The sequence below is a fragment of the Natator depressus genome, chromosome 6, assembly GCF_965152275.1.
Source record: "Natator depressus isolate rNatDep1 chromosome 6, rNatDep2.hap1, whole genome shotgun sequence".
NCBI classification, from domain to species: domain Eukaryota; kingdom Metazoa; phylum Chordata; order Testudines; family Cheloniidae; genus Natator; species Natator depressus.
The window spans coordinates 94,375,173-94,394,481 of NC_134239.1; the positions used below are offsets into that span (position 1 = coordinate 94,375,173).

The 19,309-nt window shown below is 46.2% G+C and overlaps 1 protein-coding gene across 1 annotated transcript in view; it reads right to left on the reverse strand.

Annotated features, from left to right (window-relative positions):
* STON2 (stonin 2) overlaps positions 1-19,309 on the reverse strand; it is a 114,367-nt gene that overhangs the window by 80,492 nt on the left and 14,566 nt on the right. Inside the window, exons 2-3 of the mRNA XM_074956069.1 lie at positions 7,968-8,179; positions 5,794-6,057 (exon numbers count right to left, since the gene is read on the reverse strand). Of these exons, the coding sequence (XP_074812170.1) occupies positions 5,794-6,057; positions 7,968-8,055 (352 nt within the window). The 5' untranslated portion in view covers positions 8,056-8,179. The remainder of the gene's footprint in view (positions 1-5,793; positions 6,058-7,967; positions 8,180-19,309) is intronic.

Below are 19,309 nucleotides of genomic sequence, written 5' to 3' on the forward strand. Positions count from 1 at the left end.
TCCTCTCTTTGACTCCCCTGAAACATCTTCTGCACCACCAATGATGCCCGTCTCTATGGCCATTCCCCCCCCCCCCACTCCAGTCTTTATGCATTTTCCCACCCTCAGACCTGTGGACTGGATGCCTTCCCAGAATGTCAGGCTTCTGCCATTATTTATTTTGGATCCTTTTAACAAATCTACTTCTTCCAGGATAGCCATAAAATGTGAATTTAATACTATTCTTCAAGTGCCAGTCTTTTAGACTGCAAGCACCTCGGGACAGGGACTCTCTCTCTCTGGGTAGACTGAACAGGGCCAAGCACACTGTCAAAGCTAAACAAATAAAAAATAATATCGTAGCACTGCAAAAATCTGTGACTAAGATAGCATTTCCCTTTCCCGTGGCCTGTGCTGCCCTCGCTCTAAAGGTCCTTAAAATGCCATTTTGCAAGCAGTTCTCAAAACACATTCTCAGCCAATCAGCTGTGCAGCTGCTCAAGTGCAGAAAAAAAAATGAAATATTTTGTAACAGTGCCACAGCACCGAAAAAAAACATGGTCAGGGTGCTGAGCCTGCAGGACACTGCTCCCCACAGCTGGTTACACAGGAAAGAGATTTCAAACAGTCTTCTCACACCAGTCTGCTACTGATATTCTGCATGTAAGTCAGGGAAGTTTCTGATACTCTCCTAAGCTGTAACCAGCCACTCACTATTGTTCCTATCTGGGCCGCTAATTACAGGAAACTAATAAGGCCATCACCATAGAATCTACTGAAGGCACCATATACACAGCTAAGGGTTGCAGCAAACTCTACCTGCATTAGGATCTTGCCTTTCTATTCTGCCTGTAATTGCCATTCCACTAAGGTATCACTGGATGGTGGTCACCCTGGAAAGTCACTGGCCAGTTTACCACTCTTTTATTGGGGCTGAATCTATATAAAAAGATGTGACTTGCACATGAACCCCCAGTGGCATGACTGGAGTTAAAAGATAGTCCACCAGGTTAGAAAGCCATCTCCCAAGAAATGTCCTGCCCTCTCCCCCATCCCCATCCCAAGAGCTGCACTTCAAAGACTGCCTCCTGCAGTGTCCCTGCTGTCTATGGTAAGACATGGAGACGGGAACTGGGTCTAGCCCATGTCTAAAGATCAGAACCACTGTCTTGAAGTGGATGATGAATAAAGCAGAAGAGCAATGTGCTCCCTTTGGTTAGCTCCTCTTTGAGGGTGGGCTGTGGACTGATGGACCAACTGCAGTTTCTGAATGGCCATCGTAGTCAAAGCAAGTTAGGGTACATTGCAACAATTCAGCATGGAGGTGACAAAAGCACAGCTCACTTAGGCTAGGTCCATACGCTGGAGGAAAAGGTGCAGTCTCCTGTCCAGCCAAGATTAAAAGCAGAATCCAGGAGCAGCAATTAGCTGAGCAGGGGTCCGAGGCTGTGCACAGGTGCCCTGCTGAAGGACAGGTGCCATGAAGAGGAGAAAGGCTGAGATCTTGCCAATTGCTCAAAATGTTTTCAATATTCTTAATTGCCCATCTGCATTCTTTGCCATTTTGTCAATGCAGCACTGGACCGCATGGAGAAGATGGGAAACGCCAGGGCCCAGCAACATTTCAAAGCCCTTTTCTTTTTACCAGAGCACTCACTGCAGCCCAACAAATGGAAGCATTCTGAGAGATGGAGAGAACTACGAGTAGCAGATTCTCTTTTCCCTTCTAACTACCTTTTCTTGTGAAAAGCCAGATAGCTTGTGCGCCTCTAACAGGTTGTGCTGGCCCTGTAAAGCAGGCCACAGGCCCAGCCCAGCCAGTTCCCAGCTTGAGCTCAGAACAGTAGAGCTTCACCTCTCAGAATTCCCAGCCTTGATGGGAGCTGTAGGCTTGCCTGCAGTGTACACTAGGAAGAGGGAGAGGGCTGTAAAAGAGCTTCAGGGAGAAGATCAGAAGCTTCACTGCTTCTCCTAGCTCAGGGCACCCGGAGTAGAGAGTCCAGAAATGATTAGAAACCTGGGAATAGGCATAAGGAAAAGAAGCTTTCTCAGGAGGAAGTCCAGGGGTGAGCACAAAAATGGACAGAGCTGGGGGAATGTAAAAAGCAGCCCTGGGGAAAGCAAAGCAGGGACAGTATCAGGTTGAAGTAGAAAGCCTAAGGGCTGGAGCTTTTGTTAGAGACAGGACATGAGCTCCCTTCATGACTCAGAGACCTAGAAGTGATGTGATTTTGTGAACCCTGTAACCAAGTGGGGGGGGGGTTGCACAAACTCTGGAGAGAAGGACTAAGGGTTTGTCTGCATGGCACGGCAAGGCACTCTAGAGGGGTGTGATGCGTACAGCGCTCTAACCTGCTGCATTCTGACTGCCCGTGGAGACCCTGCTAGCGCGTACTACAAGGTACCTAGTTTGCGTTAATATAGACCCGTTTGAAACAGGACTATGTTCACATGAACTAAGTACCTTCTAGTTTGCATCAGCAGGGTCTACATAGGGCAGTTAGAGCGCAGGTTAGAGCACTGTACACATCACACCCCTCAAACGGACTGTACCATGCTGTGTAGCCAAGCCCTACATGACTGAGTAAGTCTCTTCCTTTCCTGATTATTTAGATAGAAGCAGACAGGAGGCGCCGCTACCAAAAATACACACTTGGAAAGTGGGGCAGGGAGAAATAGGCCACATGGGCTAGAACAGCCACAACAACTTTATACCTTGGGTAGCTCCTCCCCCCTTCAGAGGACTGTGTCATTTGATGTGAAGATTTTGTATATTCAGAAGGCTAGAAGTCAGTGGAGCTATGATGAATTACACCAGCTAAGGATCTAGCTTAGAGTCTTTAGATGCAGACTTCAAAAGAAATCAATGAGAACTTATGACAAAAACGAAACACTTATTATCTCAGAGTCGTGCTTTGTTTCTGCTGCTTTGGTGCTTCCTCAGACATTAAGTGCAGCACTAGGAAGATAGCAGTGAGCACTGATGGAAACTAACTTGTCGTTAGAGTTCTGCCATTTACTTCTACTTTCCACACTGCTGGACTGCAAACAATACTGAAATCTTCTCCATGCCCAGAGCCTGTAGATTAGAATTGACATAGGATCATCTCTCCATTGTTGAGGAGGCCAAGCCCTCTTTAAAACCAGTTCTAAAAGCGTGCCATAACAGTCATGCCCAGCAGTTCCCTCTCCCCCAGGAAAGCCTATGTCAACACAGCCAAGCCTTTCTCTGCCTTTCATATTACACTGATTCAATGCTTGGCATGAGTACTTGATGTGGAGAGAACGGTGGAGTTGTGCAGAAACACAGAGTGCAGTGGTACAGACTACAGAACCAAGGACACAGGCCCATTCTGAGTGGCAGAGATATCCTTCACAGATCTCTCTTTATGCACACGGCAACAGGAGCAGCCAGATTCTCACACAGACCCCAGCTCCACTCGGCCAGATCTGGGCAGGGATCTAGCAGCAGGTGCAACAGGGAAGTCACCTCTAAAACAAGGGACTAAAATCACATTAAAGCTCAGTTGCCCAAAAGCAGGCACCTTTGCCAATCAGTCCTGCCTTCAAATTTGGAAGAGGGGGAGGAAAAAAGGAGAGGAGTGTGCTCACATCCAGGGAATGGCAGAAAGCAGAAGACGTGTCTCTCCCCACCTTGGGGAGGGGAAAGACAGAATATGGTGTTTGCGGGAATGGCATCTCAGAGCCAGACAAAGCTGTTTATTACTCCTCTGCCAAGTGTGATGCTGGCTTCCAGAGCAACTTTGGAGATTTCCCCTTGCAGAATAGGTGCGGATAAGGCACAAAGGGGAAGCAGTAGAGTCAGGTGAGGATATGGTGGGGTGGGGGACACATGGGTGACACGGTGCTGCCAAGCCTGAACCACGAGGGGTCACTGAGCGATGGGACAGTTTGAAATGATAGCATGTTTGTTGCTCATGCCCCAATGTCATGTGGTGTGAAGTACAAGCTGAATTATGCTGACAGAGCTCTGTGGTGGAAACTTGTCCTAATTCTCCAGAGGGCTTATCTCCCCCACTCTCACAGCCCTGACTTGGGGCATACCACAGGGTTATCCACCCCTTCTTGAAAGATAGGAAAGCTCCATCCACTATTCACTGAACTCTGTGTACCACATATGCCCCATTTATGGACCTGTTCTCTGCTGTCTCCCCCCACTCCATGGGACTGAACTCTCCAGCCTCATTGGCTCAGCAGAGCAGTTTGAGGCAGGTGATGGGAGAAAATATCACACCCCAAGACTTGGATCTTGGAGCAGTGTCGGGATGGACAAGCCCTTGATTTTTCTGAACCAGCATTAGAACAAGTGGCCATTTATGGCCCCTTCTCATCAGTATTCCAGACAGCTAACTGGTCCATAACAAAGTGTAGTGACCTACATGAGCTGTCCTCTCCCCCTGACACTGACCAGGAAAGGAACAATTGGCAGAAGCAATTCAGCGATTGGGATGATGTATCAGGGAAAACACCAAAGCAGCAGCCCCAGAGCCGTCCCTACCCATATGCAAAGGTGCCCTACACAGCTGCCTGCTGTTCCAGCCCCTGCTCCGCCTCTTCCCGTGGCCTCTGCCCCAGCCCCGCCTCTTCCCACCCCTGCTCTGCCCCACTCCCGCTCCAACTTCACCCCTTCCCCAAAGCCCCCACCCCTGCTCTGCCCCAGCCCTGCCCCCACTCCCCTGAGGACTGCAGCAGGGGAAGGGCCTGCATTCACTGATGGTGGTAAGTGGAGCGACCCGGCCCCAGCCGTGCTGCTGGTGAGTGCTGGGGGGGCGGTTCCCCCCAAACTCCAAGGCTGGGAGCCTGGGGAGCAGGCTGGGGCCACCTGCACTCACCGGGCAGCAGGAAATGAAGCAACAGGAAGTGAAGCCCCAACCCGCTCCACTCCGTCGGTAAGTGCTGGGGGGCGGTTTCCTCCCTGCCCCCAAGCCTGCTCCTGCTCCCCTGCGAAGGCCTGGGGCCAGCCCCTCCCACTCCGCAGAGGCCCTCCCCCCCGCGGAGGCCTGCCCCCCCCCATGGGGGGGCTGTGTAGGGCACCAAAATGGCTAGGCATGGCCCTGAGCAGCCCCATCTTGAAGACAAAGGTGGACATCTAGGTCACCAGTATGAATGTAGCTGTTTGGTGGCCTACTGTACATGAGTTGATACAGTCTTATTCCATTTTCCAGTGGACAGGCATCCTTATCACTAAAACCACCACTGCCATTGTCCTCCGCCTTCCCTTCCCTGGCTCCCCCACCCCAACCACCTTGTTGGAAGTCTCAACGGAGAAACCAAGGATTAGATCGCCCATGGAGACTTAATTTACCCTTTCACCCTTCACTCATTTCCCCCTTCATCTTCTGTGCTGCTGTTGATAAACCCACAGGCTAATCTTAGCTCAGCCTTGACCTATCATGTCTCAAATGGCCAGTTTCTCTCCCAAAGGTGTTATCAAACACAGAATGTAGTTGATACAGAAAGGAGGGACACAGATGAGTTATAGGCCCTGTTTGAAACCATGCTACTATCAACTGTGTTTAATCTCAACTATGACTTGCACAGGTTTCAGAGTAGCAGCCGTGTTAGTCTGTATCCGTAAAAAGAAAAGGAGTACTTGTGGTACCTTAGAGACTAACAAATTTATTAGAGCATAAGCTTTCGTGAGCTATAGCTTACTTCATCGGATGCAGGAAACTTGCACAGTTTCAGCTAAAGAGAGCTGAGGGAAGGGTAAAAAGAAAATCTGCTATTTGTGCAGACCCTTGCTGCTGCCTGCTGTATTATATAACAGACCTTTGCATGAAGCTCCCCCACCTGTCTGTGTGTGAGCTGGTAAAGTGCTGGTCCATGGCACATCTTCAAATTGAACCCAGGTACTGATAGATGAAGATAGATCAGGTTTAGGACACACATGGTTCCCAAGCAGAGATACTGATGCAGAGTCCACCCCAGGCTTGTCCATGTCATCACTCATCTCAGTGTGTGAGAGGTCCTGAAACTCTCCATCCACATTACGGTTTTCTTCTGAGGAGGTGTCGGAGGAGGAAAAACACCTTTCCAGAGGCTCTTTGGTTCCACCTAAAGTAGAGACAAAACATACAGAAATGTCAGTGCCAAATTTTGCTCTGGAGTATGAAATCTTACAGGGGATGGAATGGGTGGCTGGGAAGGGAGAAGATGTTGGCTGGTTGTGGTTGACCTTAGATTCCCTGCTTGGGCCAATCATGATTTAACAACAAGTTAGCGAACACATTTTTTAAACACTTCTGTGATGAGGTGGAGCCAGAGGGGAAGGAGCCAACTGCTAAACCAGGGTGGGCAGAGCCAGAGCAGGCTTGCCATACCTACCAGAAGTCAAGGGGTGGGACAGGAAGTATAAAGGCTGAACCCTGTAGCTCAGTTGGGAGAAAGTGGCTGGAGGAGACAGACGCCTCCTGCCTGCTCCCAGAGTTAGAGCCTAAGGAGAACGCTTACTGTGCTGAAGACTGGCCAGAGCTGCTGCTGACTGAACTGGACCCTGAAGAGTACGGGGGGCTGTCGCTGGATACCTACCCAGAGGAGATGGAGGACACCCCTGGATGTAGGTACACCCCAAGGGGAAGGTAGGAAGTGCCCCAGAGACAGCTGACTCCAGTCTGGCTGTATGGCTACTTAAATGTGGTTGGAGTGTTGCAGCTGGATTCCCCGCTGACCCAGTAGTGGGATGCCTCACCACTGTTAGGGCCCTGGGCTGGGATGTGGTGGAGTCAGGTGGGCCTGTGTCCCTCTACCCCCTGCCACCTCACCCCTGGGGTGGCAGCCTTCCCACTTAGGACAAGAGGCCTGCGTTTGTCTGCCTGACCCAAGATGTCAGGCAATTGACTGCCTATTTATCTGCCCCGCCTCCAAGGCCAGAAAAGCACCCCTGCCTGAGACCCTAGGCTGACAACTGCTCTGTCCTAACTGTAGGCCAGAGTCCCATAACTATTGGTGCTCCGCCCTGCCTGAGGGCCTCGGGCCCTAGACTGCTATTGCCTTCCTAAGGGCCAGACCTTGCAGACAGCTTGTTTGCTATGTTCCACCTAAGGACTAGAGCCTTAGATTATTTACTCTGCAGCTAATTCCCTGACTGTGGGTGGAACCCCATGATGTAGTGAGTTGGAGCGGCCTCCCACTGAGCCAGAGTGGGAGGAGCCACCACTAAACCACTAGAGCTGGTGCATGCATGAACAAGGGGATACAGCATATACAGGTTTCATAGCATAGTGACCATTTGTTGGTCATCCACTAACGGAGGCCTTGAAAGAAACAAAGTTCCTGCCATCAGAGCAGCTCCACCTGACGTCCAGATTCATCTGAAAAGCTGATTGTCCCCTCTGAAATAACCCTTTATAAATAACAGCATAAGCATAAAGAAATCAAAAATGTTCACTGTATTAGCTATGGCAACTCAAGCACTTGGGGACCCATTTTTGCAGGAAAGGAATGATATGTAACTTGTACTGACTGGTTGCTAATGATGAGAGGCAACTTTAGTTTCTGCTCTTGGACCTGAGGGTTCATGCTAGGGGGAGAATCACCAGGAGAGGGATAGAGAGATTTAGTGCAGCTGCCATTAGTTTATTATTTCTTACAAAGACCTGTAGCATTCTCTGCTGAGCTTGTCACTAACTATAGGTGAACAGCCTTCAACCCCTTTTAATCTCACACTAGGCCTACTTTTGCCCTTGGTTATAATAGGTGAAACATCCCATGTGGTCAGTGGGAACTGTGTAACTGAGGCAGAACTGGGTCCAATGAAAGGGCATTTATAAAACATTTCTCTTGATACATAACATTTGATATTTTTCCCCAGATCTCTCCATTATGCAGGGGAAGTAGGAAGTAACTCGGCCTCTTCTGTTCCCACTTGGAAGGCAGGTCTCATGAGACCAAACCTGGGTCAATAGATGGGCCAGCTTAATTTTAAAAAGTCTTAAAGTGCTCTAAAGGAATCTGAGGGAACTTACCCTGCGAAGTAACCGGCACGAGCAGCTCATCATTGAAGGAGACCCACTCTGACTGGTGGGAAGCAATGACATTTGCCAATGACGTCATGCTTGGGACAGGCTGCTCATCTTCACCCCGTGCTTGTGGGAAAGGCCCAGAACAGTCAATGCCAGTCAATGGAGAGCAGTACCTCCTTGGCACTTCCTGGCTTTTTCCTTTCACATTAGAAATTCTGTTAGCAGTGAAGAAAGGGTGTAATTAGGTCTCTCAAAGTTCTTGTTTGTTTTTTTAAAAATCTAAAGAAATTAACTGAAAAAATAAGCCCCAGCATTTTAATAATAAAGGCTACTAACACATTTCACAAACTACATACACAGTTCCACCAAAATGCAGCCACCTCAGGGGGTCAGAACACTACCTATTCTGTATGTGGAGGAGGAATAAGTTTGGCCAAAGGCATTGTGACAAACCCCTACTCTTAAGAAAAAAGCAGCACGGGCTCTCTAAAGAGAGCCGTGTGTGATTTTATTTTTTGAAAGGTTTTCGTCTTAAAACAGCCTCATGCAGCAAGTGGAGTGGAGCCTTCAACTTGGATAGCATTTTCTTCCATAGGGCTTAAAGTGTCACATCACACCTGTGTATTATCTCTGTTTTCCAGAGGTGTGTGAATTCACTCCCTACCTGTCTTAGGTTTTGTGAAGCTCCTGTTTCTGTGGCATCTAAGCCCCGTGGAACTATGAATAAGCATGAATTTAGCTTGGCTCCTCAACTGATTGAATATGGTTTCCTAGCTGACTGGTAAAGCTGCAGTGGAACACGAGGTTTGGGATCCGGAATGTGTCTACATACGCCGATGTAAATCTACATAAGCCTGATGCTGGATGCCATAGAAATGCTTGATAATAATGAGGAAGTCCCCTTGTTTATAAAACCTAGGCCATCCAATCAGGAAACAGAGTCAACACCATGTGACCTAGATGGTTAGTAATATGACACAAACAGCAACAAGTTCGTACCCAAACATTGGTTAAAATTTGTTTGCACAAAAAGATTCATTTAACCACACCGATAATAAGAAGCAAATATGTAAAAGTTACCCATTTGTAGATAATTTTAAAAGGGGGGGGGGGAATGGTCAAGTTTCTCAGATAAATGATTCACAACAAATAACCTGACTGGCTCTAGTTGCATCCAATACATTTGAAACATTGCTTTTTCCATTTTCCACAAAAGTCATGATGATTTAGGGGCACATCACCCAATGTCTCTCTTCTCATCTTGTGTGTGTTCAAAGTCTTTGTCACCTACACATATATTCATGCTTATCCAACAAGAACAACTCCATCAGAGCTCTGCGAAATTTGGATAACTCTTGCTGAAAGTCAAATAAAATAGATTATATTTTGTTGCCTGCTCAAGATAATATAATTTACCTTCACTATGCCATGCAAAATAGTGCAACTGATGGGGGTGTGGGGAGAAAGGAAGGAATATTATTTCCTAGAAATTCCTCAAAATACCATGGGCCCAAGCCACAGATCCAAACATTTCCCAGAAGTTCTGGGCCCATCTCCAACATATTGCATTGAAACAAAGGCAGCCATTATTCATTGTACCTCCTTTATATGTTTTTAAATTCTGCTATAATATTTGCAATGTAGGCATATCTTAAATATCCTACAGCTCTAGTACAACAGAAAGAGGTCATATAGCAGTCCTCATGTTTGAGAAGAGACAGAACCAGTAATAATGAATTTTAAATGGATTTTTTAAATTCTGTCTATCTTAGGTACTTATATGGCCTCCATCACCAAAGTATCTGAGCACCTCACAATCTTTAATGCCATTGTCCTCACAACACCCCTGTTAGGTAGGGTACTATGCCCATTTTACAGATGGGGAACTTAGGCACAGAGAGGTGAGGTGACTTACCCAAGGTTACACACAAAGTCTGTGGAAGAGGAGGGTCTCCATGCACCAGGTTTGTAAGGCCACTCACTCAAACTTGGCCTGGCCGGCCCGCCCATCATCATGACAGATGAGTGGCTGTGCCAAATCTGACTGATGCTGAGCCCCGACGCCAGGAGGAGGGAGCTGAGCCCAGCAAGCTCAGCTTGCTGATCAGCTGGATGGATATAAGCTGTTCAGGAAGGACAGGAAGGGCAGAAAAGGTGGGGGAGTTGCACTGTATGTAAGAGATCAGTATGACTGCTCAGAGCTCAAGTATGAAACTGCAGAAAAACCTGAAAGTCTCTGGATTAAGTTTAGAAGTGTGAGCAACCAGGGTGATGTCGTGGTGGGAGTCTACTATAGACCACCAGACCAGGGGGATGAGGCGGACGAGGCTTTCTTCCGGCAACTCGCAGAAGTTACTAGATCGCAGGCCCTGGTTCTCATGGGAGACTTCAATCACCCTGATATCTGCTGGGAGAGCAATACAGCGGTGCACAGGCAATCCAGGAAGTTTTTGGAAAATGTAGGGGACAATTTCCTGGTGCAAGTGATGGAGGAACCAACTAGGGGCAGAGCTCTTCTTGACCTGCTGCTCACAAACCGGGAAGAATTAGTAGGGGAAGCAAAAGTGGATGGGAACCTGGGAGGCAGTGACCATGAAATGGTCGAGTTCAGGATCCTAACACAAGGAAGAAAGGAGAGCAGCAGAATACAGACCCTGGACTTCAGAAAAGCAGACTTTGACTCCCTCAGGGAACTGATGGGCAAGATCCCCTGGGAGAATAACATGAGGGGGAAAGGAGTCCAGGAGAGCTGGCTGTATTTTAAAGAATCCTTATTGAGGTTACAGGGACAAACCATCCCGATGTGTAGAAAGAATAGTAAATATGGCAGGCAACCAGCTTGGCTTAACAGTGAAATCCTTGCTGCTCTTAAATACAAAAAAGAAGCTTACAAGAAGTGGAAGATTGGACAAATGACCAGGGATGAGTATAAAAATATTGCTTGGGCTTGCAGGAGTAAAATCAGGAAGGCCAAATCACACCTGGAGTTGCAGCTAGCAAGAGATGTTAAAAGTAACAAGAAGGGTTTCTTCAGGTATGTTAGCAACAAGAAGAAAGTCAAGGAAAGTGTGGGCCCCTTACTGAATGAGGGAGGCAACCAAGTGACAGAGGATGTGGAAAAAGCTAATGTACTCAATGTTTTTTTTGCCTCTGTCTTCACGAACAAGATCAGCTCCCAGACTACTGCACTGGGCAGCACAGCATGGGGAGGAGGTGGCCAGCCCTCTGTGGAGAAAGAAGTGGTTTGGGAATATTTAGAAAAGCTGGATGAGCACAAGTCCATGGGGCCGGATGCGTTGCATCCGAGAGTACTAAAGGAGTTGGCGGATGTGATTGCAGAGCCATTGGCCATTATCTTTGAAAACTCATGGTGATCAGGGGAGGTCCCAGATGACTGGAAAAAGGCTAATATAGTGCCCATCTTTAAAAAAGGGAAGAAGGAGGATTCTGGGAACTACAGGCCAGTCAGCCTCACCTCAGTCCCCAGACAAATCATGGAGCAGGTCCTCAAGGAATCAATTCTGAAGCACTCAGAGGAGAGGAAAGTGATCAGGAACAGGCAGCATGGATTCACCAAAGGCAAGTCATGCCTGACTAATCTAATTGCCTTCTATGACGAGAGAATTGGCTCTGTGGATGAAGGGAAAGCAGTGGACATGTTGTTCCTTGACTTTAGCAAAGCTTTTGACACAGTCTCCCACAGTATTCTTGCCAGCAAGTTAAAGAAGTATGGGTTGGATGAATGGACTATAAGGTGGATAGAAAGCTGGCTAGATTGTCGGGCTCAATGGGTAGTGATCAATGGCTCCGTGTCTAGTTGGCAGCCGGTATCAAGTGGAGTGCCCCAGGGGTCGGTCCTGGGGCCGGTTTTGTTCAATATCTTCATAAATGATCTGGAGGATGGTGCGGATTGCACCCTCAGCAAGTTTGCAGATGACACTAAACTGGGAAGAGTGGTAGATACGCTGGAGGGTAGGGATAGGATACAGAGGGACCTAGACAAATTGGAGGATTGGGCCAAAAGAAATCTGATGAGGTTCAACAAGGACAAGTGCAGAGTCCTGCACTTAGGACGGAAGAATCCAATGCACCGCTACAGACTAGGGACCGAATGGCTCGGCAGCAGTTCTGCAGAAAAGGACCTAGGGGTTACAGTGGACGAGAAGTTGGATATGAGTCAACAGTGTGCCCTTGTTGCCAAGAAGGCCAATGGCATTTTGGGATGTATAAGTAGGGGCATTGCCAGCAGATCGAGGGACGTGATCGTTCCCCTCTATTCGACATTGGTGAGGCCTCATCTGGAGTACTGTGTCCAGTTTTGGGCCCCACACTACAAGAAGGATGTGGAAAAATTGGAAAGAGTCCAGCGGAGGGCAACAAAAATGATTAGGGGACTGGAACACATGATTTATGAGGAGAGGCTGAGGGAACTGGGGATGTTTAGTCTGCAGAAGAGAAGAATGAGGGGGGATTTGATAGCTGCTTTCAACTACCTGAAAGGGGGTTCCAAAGAGGATGGCTCTAGATTGTTCTCAGTGGTAGCAGATGACAGGACAAGGAGTAATGGTCTCAAGTTGCAGTGGGGGAGATTTAGGTTGGATATTAGGAAAAACTTTTTCACTAGGAGGGTGGTGAAACACTGGAATGCGTTACCTAGGGAGGTGGTGGAATCTCCTTCCCTAGAAGTTTTTAAGGTCAGGCTTGACAAAGCCCTGGCTGGGATGATTTAGTTGGGGATTGGTCCTGCTTTGAGCAGGGGGTTGGACTAGATGACCTCCTGAGGTCCCTTCCAACCCTGATATTCTATGATTCTAAGCCCTGGAGGACAGGAGCTGCCAAGATGGTCTGCAGGGTGCACTTATTTAGTGCTTATTACATTAATGTGTATATTGTGGGTAAGTAGTAAGATGGATGTTTTTTGCCCTAAAGCTACTTACTGGGTCACGACAGGTCATCAAGGTTTACAAATGGGTCCTGAGCCCAACAAGGTTGAGAACCAGTGCTCTAGATCTAACTTTTGTTCTGGGTTCGTATAGTGCCTAGCACAGTAGGTTTCTATGTGCTACAATAATACAAATAACAATAATAATAATATGCTAATTCCATTTTTATCCAGTTCAATTCCACAAGGGCAGCAAATAAGGCCTGTATGAAAGAGCTGAAAACTCAGAAGAGCAACCTCTCAGTCACAGAATGGTCATCCCAGTCCCTGGTCACAGTGGGAATTGATGGGTCCAAGCTTATTGCCTACCTGCTGTAGACTGAAAACAGCCCCCTATAACTGAAGTCCAACACAAAATACAAGAAAAGGAGTACTTGTGGCACCTTAGAGACTAACAAATTTATTTGAGCATAAGCTTTCCTGAGCTACAGCTCACTTCATCGAATGCATCCGATGAAGTGAGCTGTAGCTCACGAAAGCTTATGCTCAAACAAATTTGTTAGTCTCTAAGGTGCCACAAGTACTCCTTTTCTTTTTGCGAATACAGACTAACACGGCTGCTACTCTGAAACCTGGCATTAGACAAAATACAAGGCTTCCCACAAAAGGAGTAAGGCTCCCTACAGCCAGAGTCTTAATTTGTAACTACAGCTTCTACATCCAGAGCCTTTCAGTGCTCTCTTATGTAAGCAAGGCTGCTCCCCTTTCAGCTCAACACCCACACCCTCTCTTTTCTTATGCAGCTCCCTCTCTGCTGAAATGGAAACAGCTGCAGCTGAGCCGAGATCTATTCTCCGCTCCCCACCCCACCAGTGGTAGGGTCTCTTCATTCCTGTAGTGAGGGCAGACACCTCTTGCCCCCTCTTCCCACCAACCCCACAATGGGCTCTCTTATGAGGAAACCGCGGACAGCGCTAAACAAAGAGGTAAACTGGTGGTGTGTGTGTGGGGAAATCAGATGTTTAGGGTCACAGGGTCTCTGGTTTCCCTCAGAGAGAGGGAGGGAGAGGATGACTTTGATATTTTGCTTTCCCCATCTGACCTGTTAAGCTGTTCACTTTTGGCTTGTTTAAATATCTGTAATTGGAGTCTTTCTAAATAACAGAACACTGACCTCTCCCTATTCTCACTGAGAAAGTCCTGAAGGAACCCTGAATGACAGGAAATGAACAAACAAAACAATTTATCTGGCTCTTAGCACACTCGGAGCCCACAAGAACACATTTTTCAAGCGTCCACGGAAGACCTCTGGAAGGAGGCAGGAAGATCAGTTTACTATGGAGTTTCTCTGCAGTCCACTCTCTCTCTCTCTCTCTCTCTCTCTCTCTCTCCTAATGCTGTGCTGGAGGCTTGACTTTTGCTCCAGTTTTTCTGAAGTTCCCCATTGCTGCTCTGTCATGGTACCCCTCAAATGATTCTCAAATCTGGAACCGGGGGATGACCTGTACTCAAGGTCTGCGGTGGTGGTGGTCACATGAGAAAGAAAGAGAGACACAAAGCAGAGTGGTCCCCTGAATTGTTGAGTCAGGGGCTCTGCATTTGGAAAGCTATAGAGCAGCTATTGCATCTTAAAACAGATGTTAAGAAACTAGCAATTTCTGGGAGGGAATCTTTACAGTTTACTGAGAGGCCTTGAAATGCACCACTGGGCACATATTCCAGTTATAGGGCTCTGGTGCTATTGGGACTTTCTGCACAGTTCCTAGTTCGTTTGGTAAATGATGCAGAGACTGCTGCTTTGTTATTCTGACTAATGCCATTGACTTCTCTGGGAAAAATAAGATTTAACTATTTGAAAATCAGATTGAATGGACTGTAACATCTGGGGGCTTTCTGGTTTGGAGGTGATCAAAGATGCAAAGACAGAATTTTGGACTCTGCTAGGAATTTAAAGGCTGCTTCAGACAATACAGCCTGCTGAACGAAACACTTGCTCCCTTTGATCAACGCCCATAGCTTTGAATTATGGGATATGGGAGAGTGATTATCTTTGTGCTGATTACTTGGAAAAGACAACACAGCATTACCTTTACCACCATCCTTCCACATGGAGAAGCCTCCTGTAAAAAGAACATCCATGTTGAGAGGAGCCCCTAAGGAGCCATGCATTCAGCTAGCTGGGAGGTGCTGTGGGTCCCAGGACAGAGCCTATGCATGTATCTTGGGGATCCATTTGGTTTGGGGGCAGAATCATCACCCATTTCTCAGGAGGGCAAACACTCCTACCCTTGAAATGATGAAGGAGACATTGTTCAAGGGAATCTTCGCACTTTCCTCCCCCACTCCAGAGCTCTTCTACAGATATTTCTCTGGAAAGGGATTCTATGTGTCTAGGAGCAGTAGAGGAACAAATGGATCCTAGCTGTCCCACTGTCGACTCTGATTAAAGCAAGGCAGCTGTTTCATACAGTCCTAGTAATAGGAGATGGAGACACACTTTAGCCCAACTAGTTCTCTACATATAGTTAGGGAATTAGTGGAAATGCTTCGCAGGTGCTGTTATTTGAAAGAGCTCTTATGGAGTGTTCTTGAAAAAAAAGCTTTCACATTAAACGTAATACTTGGTCATCATAATGTGTTCCGGTTCTACAGGGGCGGGACCAGGACAAAAACAGAGGTTACACCTCGGCAGACAGTCATCAGTACTGGCTCCCAGTGCCCTGCTTTGACCATGAATCAACACTGCTCTAGGAGTTCTTTAGCTTCGTCTTTAAGTTTCTTCCTGTTATCATTTATGGGACACACAAAGCAGTTGCAATATCAAGTGGGCTCATTTAAGTGAACGCATAAAGTTTAATGGTTATTCCCAGCTCTGCCAGAGATTTCATGTGCAACCTTGGGGAAGTCAAGTAACATACCCCATGCCTCAGTCTCCCAATATGTATATGAACCACACCTAGCACAATGAAGGTCTGATCTTGTTTGGGATTTCTAGACACCATTGTGACACTAATAAAAAAATCAATAATAATATTCCATAGCACTTATGAGACACTTTACATTTTTAGATAATTAACCATTTAATTAGCGATGAGAGGAAAAAGCCATTCCAGGCATGGATCCTCATGATATCTAACCTGTACTCAATAGAAGCAGCTGAGCTCCGCTGATCGTTGCCATTTAGAATTCTTTGCTTGGGCTTTCCCACTTGGACCCCCATCAATAGACTCTGGGGTTGTAGAGACAGATCTATTGTATCACATGCAGGATCAAGTCAGATATGTCTTTTTGATTTCATCTGCACTGTGTATTTAAAAGAGACAGACGCAGTCAAGTAGTTTAGGATTCAAACTTAGGCTTTGTTTTTCAAACTTAATATTAATAGAAAGGTTTTTTGTTAAATTTTAAAACAAAATAATTGTAAATGTATTGTCTTATAAGGGGGCCTGTGCTGCAGAGTACCTGCAATCTGTAGAATGGTATTAAAATACACAAAAAAATCATAATAATTCCCCTGCATTTCTGGAGACCCTAAATTAAGGGCTTTGAGCTAGTGTAGGAGAACCAGAAAATGAAACTAACTAGAAACTGAAAGGTAAATTGACTAGGTAGTTTCACTGTCCCAAGATGAGTGAGGTGCAAAAAAGTAAACAAACTGCAGTCATAGTAAAAAGGGAATTGGATTCTGACCTTCTTTTAGCAGTAATAATCCAAAATGTTAGTAACACCAGTGATGACTCCAGGAAAAAACACATCATTTTTATCTTGACTGTGTCCCCTTAATAAAACCTTTGCAGATAAAACAGTTCTAATGTAATTGTGTGAACCGTAAAGCGGTAGCTCCCTCAGACAATTGTCCAAGTGAGCCTGAGCTCCTCCCTCCTTGGCCTGCAGCAGGAACCAACAACCAGCTGAGCACATCACCTCCTCCTGATTATTAAACAAGCTCCACACTGGAAATTTACACCAAAAATGAAATACAATCCCCCTGCTCCTTCCCCGCCAACTGCATCAACTGGGCAAGACAAAAGTTATGCAATGGGGAGTGAAACAGAAATCAAAAGAAATAAAGTTTGAGAGAAAACAAGAAAAAATGAAGCTAGAGGTTCTGATTATTATTTATCCTGTGGTAGCAATCAAAGGCTGTATTCAGGATTGGGGTCTCATTGTGCTAGGCACGTACAAATGCCTAGGAAGGCACTGTTCCTGCTCTGAAAAGCTTAAAATCTAAGTCTACAAGTGATATATGTAGGGGAGGGGAGAAGAATATAATAATATGTACAATTGTTTTAAATGTTGTATTCATGACTTATTGTTTCAATAAATACATAACTTAATTACAGCCAACTGCCCCGACCCAATTGCTGGTCAGACCAATTCTTCAGGGCATTCTCTAGCTTTACCCATTCTCTGATTCACGTGTGCACTGCATTGTTACATGAGTTTCCCTACTTTGAGCCCTGGCCTTAGAGGTACAGTCTCCATTCGATGCAACTCCCATTAGTGTGAAAGCAAGTGATGTGCAGCGAAGACATAAGGCACAATGTAAACAGAACTGAAGTCATTTGCAAAACTCCCACTGACTTCATTGGGAGCAGGAGCAGGCTGTACCCACCCCTTCAGTTTGCCACCTAGGTAACAACAATACTAAGAATATTGTTGTACCATCTTTAAATTGCTGCACAAACATGAGTTAATCCTCTCAACACCTGGCTGAGATAGGCCAATTTGGTTATACCAGACAGGAGAAGTGATTTGTCCAGTGTCACACAGCAAGTCAGTTGCAGAGCCAGGATTAGAGCCTTGGAGTGTGATTCTCAGGACTGTACTTATTCCTCTAGACCACAGGAAAATCTTTTCAATTAAACCTCACATGGGAGCTTGAGTTCAGAATCTTTCCATCTTACTGAGTGACAGTAAGAAGAGAGTCTTCAGGTGCCATGTGAATAAGAGAGTGATAAATAAGGGTTTCCCTCAGGGATACCTGTGTCAAAGCTAAGATAAAACAGGTCAGCAGCTGCTGTTCCCCCAACCCATAATATCACATCTATCTGCCACTGAAATGCCTCTATTTCTGACAAGAGATGCAGCCAAAGGGTCTCTCCTGAAAACGGTATCAGTAATATTTAGAAAATCCAGGAGGAAAGAGCCTGTCTCTATATGCCTCTAGCTGCGACTGCATATGAAAAAAAACTTTGTTCAGTTGTGGGGGCCTAATTACTAAAGAGAAGCACATTCGATGGTGTTCAGAGGGCTGGAGAGATTAATAGAGGAAGAAAGATTGTAACCCCCATCCTGTATTTTTTACACTCCCAAAACTCAATGAGCAAGGACTTCAGCCTGGACCTTAAAAGAGCAACACTACATGGAAGGAGTAGGGGAGAATAAACAGTCCACAGACATTTGAACCTCCAAGGATGGAGACAGATTATTTTGGGTGATTCAAAAGGGTATAACTAGGTGAAATGGGATAAAACTAAGGGAAAATATAGGATGAATGTCAGGACAAATAATTCCTGACAGTGAGATGTGTTCTGCTCCCAGGCTTCCCAGGGAAGTGGCAGAAACATGCTTGAGACATTTAAAGTGTGATTCTGCTCTGAAACTGATTCTGTAAGAATGACTCACGGGGGGGAATGTCCCTGTTTATTGCTTCCCAGTGCTCATTCCAAGTGTAATGTAGTCTCCTGTTACTTAACTGCATAACTAGTGAAAAAGATAATTTTCCAAACTGCCAGCCCTGAAGACTCAGCCTGAAATGAGATAATTGAACTAGGTTATATCTTTCTCATGATAATCACACTCTGTAGCCAAATGCTGCCCTCGCTTTTCAGAGTAATACCGTGCTTTAGAACTAGACTGGAACACTAGAAGAAATACAGTAGGGAACAATTCTGTATTGATGGGGTGAGGGGAGAATGGACTAAGTTATTTAACAGCCCATTTCTGTGAATAATCACTTCACCATGCCAGAGATAGGAAAAAATAAATAAAATAACAGCTTGTGGTATATACTAAGGTTAGGCTGCAGATCACACCTACATAAGGTCCTGAATTCTAGATTAAGGCCTAGATTAATTTTGAATCCTTTGTATAGAGAAACTAGGGAAATTGCTGTTCTACCTGAAAATTCTGTGTTTCACAAGAAGTTAATAGTAGGCAACCAGCAGTCTGAATACACTGAGACCATAAGGTGTGGTTAGTAACTTCCACTTGCTCTCTCAAGGCCACCGCGAGCCACAATTCTACATCTGTTTCCAGACCCAAGGCTTCCAGATACCATTGTTACAAGCTGCATATATGTTCCATGCCCTGCACCCACTTTGAATTGAGAGAGTCTAACTTGTCCTGCGAGGATGTTGAATTAATTGCAGAGCTGGGAGTCAGTTGCTGCATGTCTGGACACAACTGCACTGGTAAACTGTAAACAGCTCTATTATCTGGGAAGGCAGCTGGCTTTACA